The 12117-nt window shown below is 44.4% G+C and overlaps 1 protein-coding gene across 9 annotated transcripts in view; it reads right to left on the bottom strand.

The window, feature by feature from the left end:
* Positions 1-12117, bottom strand: part of ARHGEF39 (Rho guanine nucleotide exchange factor 39) — a 61127-nt gene that overhangs the window by 33582 nt on the left and 15428 nt on the right. For 6 of the 9 annotated variants that reach the window (XM_074952168.1, XM_074952165.1, XM_074952166.1 and 3 more), the window contains 3 exons: positions 10667-10764; positions 10359-10547; positions 1240-1334 (listed from right to left, as the gene is read on the bottom strand). In XM_074952168.1, coding sequence (XP_074808269.1) covers positions 1240-1334; positions 10359-10496 — 233 coding nt within the window. In that variant the 5' untranslated portion in view covers positions 10497-10547; positions 10667-10764. The remainder of the gene's footprint in view (positions 1-1239; positions 1335-10358; positions 10548-10666; positions 10765-12117) is intronic. The other 3 variants (XM_074952162.1, XM_074952160.1, XM_074952161.1) reach the window with 1 other exon arrangement.

Genomic DNA, 12117 nt, shown 5'->3' on the forward strand with positions numbered 1-12117 from the left:
CTCTGTTCTATCCATCATTTTGGGGTCTGTCACCCCCTCACACCCAGAAATTAAATCCAAGATTCATACTCAAGGGATCCAGTAGGAACTAAAACAGAATATTCTCTAAAACATTGGAAAGCTCACTTTCTATGGCTAAAAAAACCCTACCCAGCAAGTGACCAGCGTGTGGGTAGGCATATGAATAGTTTAATAATATAGTACCTTATATGCGCAATAGCTTATGGCTAATATAAATATATATATAAATTTAGAATCAATAACTCCAAAAACCAGAAACAAATTTTAAACACACAACTTAAAATACAAAATTAGCCCTTCTCTAAAATCAGTTACACCTGTAAAATCACCACCCGTAAAATGATATATGCAATAAGAAAAAAAAATTAGGAATACATTATTTCACTGAGGTCAAAGGTAGCCTCTCTTTCACTACTTTTTCTTATTTTTATGGCTGATCAGGCAAATAGGGGAACAGCCCAAATATCTGAAACATTTTCTGTACATAGCAAATATTCTAATTTCTGAGCTGACATGGTAAAAGGCATCTGGGCCAGGAAGAGAGACAAACTATATATTTCTCAGATGGCAGTACAGGTTACAAGACAACAAACAGCATGATTAGTTTTCAACCTGGCTAGACTGAGATGGACAAAGAATTATGTCTCTCAGTACCACTTCCAAATAGGCCATCTGTGTAGCATGGAAATGGAGGCCTATAAAGGCCCTCCCCTTAATAGACTGTTGTTCAAAATTCGTGACTGAGTCCCCAGTGAAGTGATCAGACAGCAGTGAAGTGCAGGACATCGTTAAGAGCAGGTATAGTAAAATGCGATGAGCCGGGCATATAGCGAGGCTCACTGACAATTGATGGACTGCAGCTTGTCGCCGAGTGGTACATACGGGAACTGAAACGACCACTCGGCCGACCTCCAAAGAGATGGGAAGATTTTATCGTGAAAAGACATGGCCACACATGGAGAAGGAAGGCCAGGATACGAGAAGAATGGAAGACGTGTTGTGATCGGTGCAATCTATACGAGGGCTGAAGGGCCAATCCATCAAGGTGATCAGGGTGTTCAAAATATCCAAATATTTCTCATAGCTATGGATTATCTCGATACATGTGCGCAGGTCAGCAGCTCCCTGGGCACATCTCCAAGCCCCACCAATGTTAGTTATCTTCCATCTACGCACTCTCCCACCTATGTGTGGTACTCCCTCAAGCCGGTCACTTACTGGCTGGTGCAATGTATGGATTCCAGGCGACCGAAGATGGCTTCCCGCACAGCTGGCTGCAGTGTCCCTTTGGCCTTCAGAATTGTCACAAAATACTAACCAGGAAAGAGAAGTACACAGAAGGGTTATACCCACAGTCCACACAAGGAAGCAGCTACACTCAGCCCGCAGCAACACCAAGAAACTGCAGGACCCCCCACCCTCAACAGCAGTGAGAGCAAGCATAAGAGAGCTCCTACCCTACTGGCATCAAGAAGGTAAGGCTATTCCTCAGTGACTGTCTTTCCCCATCATCGTACGCAGGTGATGAGCGCCCAAGGAAGCCCCACCGCTACCCCCAGGAAAAGGTCAGCAACTCTTAGGGCTTTATAGTCTGTTATTTTGTTTCATGACAACAAATGAGAATATTATCACCTTCCTTATAAACTTAATTTATTCCTCACTGGACGATCAAACTTTCTGGGCCAACCCCCTCATACCAGCAACCATGCCACTGCACTGGAGGACCTTGGCCAGCACAAATTTATCTGAAAACTCACAGGTCTCGAGCCATGAACAGAGGTAGACTGCACAGAGCTGGATGGGTTTTTTTTTTTTGTTTAAGTATGTTAAGATTCTTTTTGTTCCTAAGTGGTAGAATTTTCAATAATACAGAAAAGGAAATGTTCAATAAGTGCTCCTGTTCTTTATTTGGAAAAAAACCAGATGATATAGTCTCAGCATCATCTGATGAAGAAACTTTCTTGTCCAACAGTAAGTTGGGAGGCTGTTAAACAGCAGCTACTAAAGTAAGATATTTTTAAAATCAGCAGGTCCAGATAATTTGCATCAAGGAGTCCCAAAAGAACTGGTGGAGGAGCTCTTGGAATCCTGGGGAAGTTACAGAGGACTGGTAGAAAGCTAATGTTGTACCAATTTAAAAAAGGGTAAAGGGATGACCTGTGCAATTATAGGCGTGTCAGCCCAACATAGATTCCAGGAAAAGAAAAGCATTGGGTGATACAGGATTTGATTGATAATTATATTCCTTTAATTCTTTAATACTGGATTTAGGGACAGTGGTTTAAGTTTGGCTGATAAAGGTAAGGAAAGCATAAAATCATAGACACATAGGACTATAAAAGATCTTGATGGGTCATTTACTCCAGTCCCCTGCACTGAAGCAGGATTATCTAGACTGTCCAGATGGTGTTTGTTTAACCTATTCTTAAAAACCTTCAGTGACCACTCTAGTTAATTTGTTCCACTAATTAACTACCCTTACAGTCTGGAAGTTTTTCCTAATGTCTAACCTAAATCTCCCTTACTGCAATTTACGCCCATTATTTTTTGTCCTGTCCTCAGTGGATAAGGAGAACAATTTTATCGCGCTTCACTTTATAACAGCCTTAAAGACTGCTATGCTCCCCTTTAGTCTTCTCTTCTCCAGACTAAACAAACAATTTTTTTCAATCTTTCCTCCTCAGTCATATTTTCTAGACCTTTGTTGCTCTCCTCTGGACTTTCTCCAATCTGTACACATCCTGACACAGGGAAGAAAGGTAAGCAGCAGGATACGGACCCTGGACTTCAGGAAAGCAGACTTCGACTCCCTCAGGGAGAGGATGGGTAGGATCCCCTGGGGGACTAACATGAAGGGGAAAGGAGTCCAGGAGAGCTGGCTGTATTTCAAGGAATCCCTGTTGAGGTTACAGGGACAAACCATCCCGATGAGTCGAAAGAATAGTAAATATGGCAGGCGACCAGCTTGGCTTAACGGTGAAATCCTAGCGGATCTTAAACATAAAAAAGAAGCTTACAAGAAGTGGAAGGTTGGACATATGACCAGGGAAGAGTATAAAAATATTGCTCGGGCATGTAGGAATGAAATCAGGAGGGCCAAATCGCACCTGGAACTGCAGCTAGCAAGAGATGTCAAGAGTAACAAGAAGGGTTTCTTCAGGTATGTTGGCAACAAGAAGAAAGCCAAGGAAAGTGTGGGCCCCTTACTGAATGAGGGAGGCAACCTAGTGACAGAGGATGTGGAAAAAGCTAATGTGCTCAATGCTTTTTTTGCCTCTGTCTTCACTAACAAGGACAGCTCCCAGACTGCTGCGCTGGGCATCACAACATGGGGAATAGATGGCCAGCCCTCTGTGGAGAAAGAGGTGGTTAGGGACTATTTAGAAAAGCTGGACGTGCACAAGTCCAAGGAGCCGGACGAGTTGCATCCGAGAGTGCTAAAGGAATTGGCAGATGTGATTGCAGAGCCATTGGCCATTATCTTTGAAAACTCGTGGCGAACGGGGGAAGTCCCAGATGACTGGAAAAAGGCTAATGTAGTGCCAATCTTTAAAAAAGGGAAGAAGGAGGATCCTGGGAACTACAGGCCAGTCAGCCTCACCTCAGTCCCCGGAAAAATCATGGAGCAGGTCCTCAAGGAATCAATCCTGAAGCACTTAGAGGAGAGGAAAGTGATCAGAAACAGTCAGCATGGATTCACTAAGGGTAGGTCATGCCTGACTAACCTAATCGCCTTCTATGATGAGATGACTGGTTTTGTGGATGAAGGGAAAGCAGTGGATGTATTGTTTGACTTTAGCAAAGCTTTTGACACGGTCTCCCACAGTATTCTTGTCAGCAAGTTAAAGAAGTATGGGCTGGATGAATGTACTATAAGGTGGGTAGAAAGTTGGCTAGATTGTCGGGCTCAACGGGTAGTGATCAATGGCTCCATGTCTAGTTGGCAGCCGGTGTCAAGTGGAGTGCCCCAGGGGTCGGTCCTGGGGCCGGTTTTGTTCAATATCTTCATAAATGATCTGGAGGATGGTGTGGACTGCACTCCCAGCAAATTTGCGGATGATACTAAACTGGGAGGAGTGGTAGATACGCTGGAGGGCAGAGATAGGATACAGAGGGACCTAGACAAATTGGAGGATTGGGCCAAAAGAAATCTGATGAGGTTCGATAAGGATAACTGCACTTAGGACGGAAGAACCCAATGCACAGCTACAGACTAGGGACCGAATGGCTAGGCAGCAGTTCTGCGGAAAAGGACCTAGGGGTTACAGTGGATGAGAAGCTGGATATGAGTCAGCAGTGTGCCCTTGTTGCCAAGAAGGCCAATGGCATTTTGGGATGTATAAGTAGGGGCATAGCGAGCAGATCGAGGGACATGATCGTTCCCCTCTATTCAACATTGGTGAGGCCTCATCTGGAGTATTGCATCCAGTTTTGGGCCCCACACTACAAGAAGGATGTGGATAAATTGGAGAGAGTCCAGCGAAGGGCAACAAAAATGATTAGGGGTCTGGAACACATGACTTATGAGGAGAGGCTGAGGGAACTGGGATTGTTTAGTCTGCAGAAGAGAAGAATGAGGGGGGATTTGATAGCTGCTTTCAACTACCTGAGAGGTTGTTCCAGAGAGGATGGTTCTAGACTATTCTCGGTGGTAGAAGAGGACAGGACAAGGAGTAATGGTCTCAAGTTGCAGTGGGGGAGGTTTAGGTTGGATATTAGGAAAAACTTTTTCACTAGGAGGGTGGTGAAACACAGGAATGCGTTACCTAGGGAGGTGGTAGAATCTCCTTCCTTGGAAGTTTTTAAGGTCAGGCTTGACAAAGCCCTGGCTGGGATGATTTGATTGGAGATTGGTCCTGCTTTGAGCAGGGAGTTGGACTAGATGACCTCCTGAGGTCCCTTCCAACCCTGATATTCTATGATTCTATGAAATGGACACAAATCAGAAGTCAAGAATTATAACATTCATAAACCAGTCGGAGAACACTTCAATCTCTCTGGTCACTCGATTTCTGATCTCAAAGTGACTATCCTTCAACAAAAAAACTTCGAAAATAGACTCCAACGAGTGACTGCTGAATTGGAATTCATTTGCAAATTGGATACAATTAACTTAGGCTTGAATAGAGACTGGGAATGGTTGATTCATTATAAAAAGTAACCTATTTCCCCTTGTTTATTCCTTCCCCCTCCCCCACTGTTCCTCAGACATTCTTGTTAAACCCTGGATTTGTGCTGGAAATGGCCCACCTTGATTATCATACACAATGTAAGGAGAGTGGTCACTTTAGATAAGCTATTACCAGCAGGAGAGTGGGGTGGGAGGAGGTATTTTTTCATGCTTTGTGTGTATACTGTAAGGAGAGTGATCACTTAAGATGAGCTATTACCAGTAGGAGAGCGGGGGCAGGGGGGAAACTTTTGTAGAGATAATCAAGGTGGGCCATTTCCAGCAGTTGACAAGAACATCTGAGGAACAGTGGAGGATGAAGGGGGGGAATAAACATGGGGAAATAGTTTTAATTTGTGTAATGACCCATCCACTCCCAGTCTCTATTCAAGCCTAAGTTAATTGTATCCAGTTTGCAAATTAATTTCAATTCAGCAGTCTCTCGCTGGAGTCTGTTTTTGAAGTCTTTTTGTTGTAATATTGTGACCTTTGGGTCTGTAATCGAGTGACTAGAGAGACTGAAGCGTTCTCCGACTGGTTCATGAATGTTATAATTCTTGACATCTGATTTGTGTCCATTTATTCTTTTACGTAGAGACTGTCCAGTTTGACCAATGTACATGGCAGAGGGGCATTGCTGGCACATGATGGCATATATCACATTGGTAGATGTGCAGGTGAACGAGCCTCTGATAGTGTGGCTGATGTGATTAGGCCCTGTGATGGTGTCCCCTGAATAGATATGTGGACACAGCTGGCAACGGGCTTTGTTGCAAGGATAGGTTCCTGGGTTAGTGGTTCTCTTGTGTGGTGTGTGGTTGCTGATGAGTATTTGCTTCAGTTTTGGGGGCTGTCTGTAAGCAAGGACTGGCCTGTCTCCCAAGCGCTGTGAGAGTGATGGCTCATCCTTCAGAATAGGTTGTAGATCCTTGATAATGCATTGGAAAGGTTTTAGTTGGGGGCTGAAGGTGATGGCTAGTGGCGTGCTGTTATTTTCTTTGTTGGGCCTGTCCTGTAGTAGGTGACTTCTGGGTACTCTTCTGGCTCTGACAATCTGTTTCTTCATTTCAGCAGGTGGGTACTGTAGTTGTAACAATGCTTGATAGAGATCTTGTAAGTGTTTGTCTCTGTCTGAGGGGTTGGAGCAAATGTGGTTGTATCGCAGAGCTTGGCTGTAGACGATGGATCGTGTGGTGTGGTCTGGGTGAAAGCTGGAGGCATGTAGGTAGGAATAGCGGTCAGTAGGTTTCCGGTATAGCGTGGTGTTTATGTGACCATCGCTAAATAGCACTGTAGTGTCCAGGAAGTGGATCTCTTGTGTGGACTGAACCAGGCTGAGGTTGATGTTGGGATGGAAATTGTTGAAATCGTGGTGGAATTCCTCAAGGGCTTCTTTTCCATGGGTCCAGATGAAGACGATGTCATCAATATAGAGCAAGTAGAGTAGGGGCATTAGGGGACGAGAGCTGAGGAAGCGTTGTTCTAAGTCAGCCATAAAAATATTGGCATACTGTGGGGCCATGCGGATACCCATAGCAGTGCCGCTGATTTGAAGGTATACATTGTCCCCAAATGTGAAATAGTTATGGGTGAGGACAAAGTCACAAAGTTCAACCACCAGGTTTGCCGTGACATTATCGGGGATACTGTTCCCGACGGCTTGTAGTCCATCTTTGTGTGGAATGTTGGTGTAGAGGGCTTCTACATCCATAGTGGCCAGGATGGTGTTATCAGGAAGATCACTGATGGATTATAGTTTCCTTAGGAAGTCAGTGGTGTTTATTCCCCCCCACCACGCCCCCTGCTTCTCAGACGTTCCTGTTAACTGCTGGGAATGGCCCACCTCGATTATCACTACAAAAGGTTTTCTCCGCCGCCCCCTCCCCGGCTCGTAATAGCTCATCTTAAGTGATCACTCTCCTTACAGTGTGTATGATAACACCCATTTTTTCATGTTCTGTGTGTATATAAATCTCCTCACTGTATTTTCCACTGAATGCATCCGATGAAGTGAGCTGTAGCTCACGAAAGCTTATGCTCAAATAAATTGGTTAGTCTCTAAGGTTCCACTAGTACTCCTTTTCTTTTTTCAAATAGCTAAACTGGACCCACAGAAGTAGCTACTTAGGGCTTGGCTACACTTGCAAGTTAGAGCACATTAAATCAGACCCGGGCGCCCTAACTCCTGAGGTGTCCACACTGGCAAGGGACTTAGAGCGCCTGGACTCGGCAGCTGGAGCGCTCCTGGTAATCCACCTCCACGAGAAGCATAAAGCTTGCTGCGCCCCGGCTGAAATGCCCAGGTGTCAGTGTAGACAATGTGTTGCATTACTGCGCTGTGATTGGCCTCCGGAAACATCCCATAATCCCCTGAAGTCAAGTGGCCCATGTGGATATCCCCTTTCAAAGCTCTGTTTCTGACAGCCTGCTGCTTATCTGCTCCGGGACACAAAGCAAACCATTACTGTGGAATGCTGCTGCTGCCAAGGCAGGCGCGCGTGTGCGTGTTGAATTTACAAGACAGCATGCTGACACTCTCTGCCTCCCAAAACACACTGTCTCTCCCACCACATACACACAACACACTCCCCACCACTTGAAAAGCACGCTGCAGCCACCTGCACACTGGGACAGCTACCACAATCATAGAATACCAGGGTTGGAAGGGACCTCAGGAGGTCATCTAGTCCAACCCTCTGCTCAAAGCAGGACCAATACCCAACTAAATCATCCCGGCCAGGGCTTTCCCAAGCCTGACCTTAAAAAACCTCTAAGGAAGGAGATTCCACCACCTCCCTAGATAACCCGTTCCAGTGCTTCACCACCCTCCTAGTGAAATAGTGTTTCCTAACATCCAACCTAAACCTCCCCCATGGCAACTTGAGACCATTGCTCCTTGTTCCGTCATCTGCTACCACTGAGAACAGACTAGATCAATCCTCTTTAGAGCCCCCTTTCAGGTAGCTGAAAGCAGCTATCAAATCCCCACTCATTCTTCTCTTCTGCAGACTAAATAAGCCCAGTTCCCTCAGCCTCTCCTCATAAATCACGTGCTCCAGCCCCCTAATCATTTTTGTTAGCCTCCACTGGACTCTTTCCAATTTTTCCACATTCTTCTTGTAGCGTGGGGCCCAAAACACACCGCTCTCTGTGGCGTTGCAAGAGCTGCTAATGTGGCCACACCACTGCGCTTGCAGCTGACAGTGTAAACACACAGCAGCGTTTTCCCTGCTGCTGTCTCCAAAGGCTGGTTTAACTCCCAGCGCTCTACACCTACAAGTGAAGCCAAGCCCTTAGCCACAGGGGACTGGTACCATTCCCTCCTAAATGGATCAGGCACACTATGACAGGCTTGATCATAGTCTCTAAGTACCTACATGGGAAACAGAAATTTGGTAATAGAAGACTCTTCAATCTAGTAGACAAAAGGTAAAACAATGGCTGGAAGTTGACGCTAGATAAATTCAGACTGGGAGTAAGCGGCACATTTTTAGCAGTGGATGTAACCAACTATTGGAACAAATTACCAAGGATTACCACTGGCATTTAAAACAAAAAAATCAAGATTTGATTTTCTAGATTTATTTTTTAAGAGAACTGCTCTAGTTTAAACAGAACTTAGTTCAGGGAAGTCCTATGGCCTGTGTTACAGATGAAATCAGAGATCATCAGGGTCTCTTCTGGCTTTATAATCTATCAATCTAGCCACAGAAATCATACAAACCTCAGGAAATTAAGCAAACACGCTTCTCAATCCCAAAGAAAGTGTACAGCAAGAGTTTGCCTCCTACTCTATGAAAAAGGCAGTCAGAATGCTGCTGTGTGGCCTCCAGTACGACCCCTACCAAGACAGAAGAATGGAGGTATGACTCTACACCCTATATTCAACATAATAATATTATTACGATATGATTATGGCATAATTATGATGCATTTTGTACAAGGTGGGTCACATAAGGTGTCATTGGGAAAGTTATGATTTGCTGAATATGATTATTCTGTTTGTATGAATGTATCATTTTTCTATCTGAAGTTACGAATATTGACAAATATCTGTATTTCACATGTAGTCACACCTGGGTAACACACATTAGGCAAAATGCTTCCAGTCTAGATAGCCGGTTGTGAAGGGCCTATTCAAGGTAATGGGCCATTAGGAAGAACAAGAAGCCTTAGGAGAAGCTTACCCCCACCAGGTGAGCCTTCCTGAGAATGCTCCCGACAGCCTGTAAGTAATGGCTGCTATGACTCAACAAGGTATGTAAGGGCATGTGACCAGCCCACATGACATGGAACTCCATTATGGATACCAGTGTTTTTTCCACAAAGGGTTTCCGCCTTCTGCTAAAGCTATATAAGGCAGGGAGTGACATCACTGGTTGTTCTTCACTTCCCCACAACTGAACACCTAAGAGAAGCTCCAAAAGAGAAGGACTTGGAACAGGGGTGGGGATCCCAAGCTGCAAAGCAAGTGCAGCTTGTGCCTTGAGAATCTGCAAGCCTGCTTGTAACAGTCAGGGTGAGAATTGTTAATTCAAATCCTATCCTTCTAGTATGTTAAGCTCAGTTTGCGTTTTTGTTTATTTACTAGGTAATCTGCTTTGATCTGTTTGCTATCACTTATCTTTTTGTAGTTAATAAACTTATTTTATGTTTTAATCTAAACCAGTAAATTTGGAGTGAAGTGCTTGGAAATCTTAGCTCAAGGGGTAGGGGCTGGTGCATTTCCTCTCCGCATTGAGGGAGGAGTAAACTCTATCATCTTACGCTTTACAGTTCCACGTGCAGTGCAAGACTGTATAATTTTTGGGTTTATACTCCAGAAGGGGGTGCATGCCTGGGGAGTTGGGGGTTATCTTAGCTGTAGCCTCTCTATTGTTGATTCATGCAGTGGCTGGTCAGAAAGCCTGCATGTAACTGCGGCTGGGTCTGTCTCTACCTGCGTGAATGCTGGTGGTAGGACCTGGAGTGGGTCTGCAGCTTGTCACAGCAGCACAGTGTGAGAGGGAGCCCAGGCTGGTGAGTCAGAGTGCTCAGTGATACCCCAGTTCCAGGTGGCACCCTGGGGGGAACCCGTCACAGGGAGGATGGCAAAAAGGGACCTACTAGCCCCTGGACACCAACACATCAGGGTGTCACTACCTCATGAGGAAGCCCCGATACTCACTGTGATCACCAAGTCCAGCTGCTCCAGGTATTTCTGCTCCGTTTCCACCAGTTCCTTGGCTGTCCGTCTACGTTTCCTCTCCCAGCGGGCCCTCTGCTCTTCCACAGTGTTGACTGCGGCCACAGGCTGCAGTAGCATGATGCTTATGATTGATTCAAGGGTGCGGATGCAGACAGCTGATATCTTTCCCTGAAGTAATAAAAGCCACAAACACCTGTGATAAAAGTGCACCCTGGATAGTGGGATTTTGTGCTCTGCTACTGTTTACCCTTCATTATGTAGGGAAAGGAAACAGAAAGGTTACTAACCAGTAACAGTTATTCTTTGAGAAATGCCTGTGTGAATTTATACTTGTGGGTTGTGACAACCCTCATGTCAAACTGTAGAACTGTCTTGAAAACGTGACCTAGGGAAAAAAAAAAGGTTACAAAAAGGCAAAAAATTCAATAATGAGGGATTTCAACTATCCTCATATTGACTGAGTACATGTCACCTCATGAAGAGATGCAGACATAAAATTTATAAACACAGCTTCTTGGGGCAGTTTGTCCTGGAACCCACAAGGGGACACAGGATCTGGTCCAAAAGGCGACTATAGCTAAACTGTTCCATAGCGACCATAAGATAATTAAATGTAACATCCTTGTAGAGGGGAAAATACCAAAGAAACCCACCACAGTAGCATTTAACTTCTAAGTGGGGAACAACACTAAAATGAGGAAGCTAGTTAAATGGAAATGAAAAGGAACAGTCACAAGAGTGAAATGCCTGCAAACTGCATGGAAACTATTTTAAAACACCATAATAGGGGCTTAAACTAAAGTATACCCCAAATAAAATAAAAAAATAGTCAGAGGATCAAAAAAATCCCACCATAGTTAAACAGCAGAGTAAAAGAGGTGGTTAGAGGCAAAAAGGCATCCTATTAAAAGTGGAAATTAAATCCTAGTGAGGAAAATACAAAGGAACATACACTCTAGCAAGTCAAGTGTAAAAGTATAAGGTGGCAGATCAAGAAAGAATCAGAAGAGCAACTAGATAAGGACACACAAACTAACAGCAAAAAAAGTCCATCAGAAGTAGGAAGCCTTCCAAGCAATCAGTAGGGCCACTGGATGATCAAGATGCTAAAGGAGCACTCAAGAAAGCCAAGGTACTGCAGAAAAGCTGAATGAATTCTTTACATTAGTCTTCACTGGAGAGCACATGGGGGATATTCCCACACTGAGCCATTCTTTTTAGGTGACAAATATAAGTAATTGTCCCAGATTGAGATGTCAATAGAGATGGTTTTGCAATTTCAATGATAAATTAAACAGTAATTAGTTACCAGGACCAGATGGTGTTCACCAAAGAGTTCTGAAGGAACTCAAATATGAAATTGCAGAACTGCTTACTGTGGTACATAACCTATTGCTTTAATCAACCTCCGTATCAGATGACTGGAGAATAGCTAATGCAATCCCAATTTTTTTAAAAGGCTCCAGAGGTGATCCTGGCAGCTACAGGCCTGTAAATTTAACTTCAGTACCAGCAAATTGGTTGAAACTAGAGTAAAGAACAAAATTTTCGGACTCATAGATGAACACAATTTGTTGGGAAGAGTCAACATGGCTTTTGTAAAGGGAAATTATGCCTCACCCATCTATCGGAATTCTAGGAGGGTGTCAATAAGCATGTGGACAAGGGTGATCCAGTTGATGTAGCGTACTCAGACTTTCAGAAAGGCTTTAACAAAGTCCCACACCAAAGGCTCTTA

This window comes from Natator depressus, chromosome 5 (assembly GCF_965152275.1).
Source record: "Natator depressus isolate rNatDep1 chromosome 5, rNatDep2.hap1, whole genome shotgun sequence".
Taxonomy (NCBI): Eukaryota; Metazoa; Chordata; order Testudines; family Cheloniidae; genus Natator; species Natator depressus.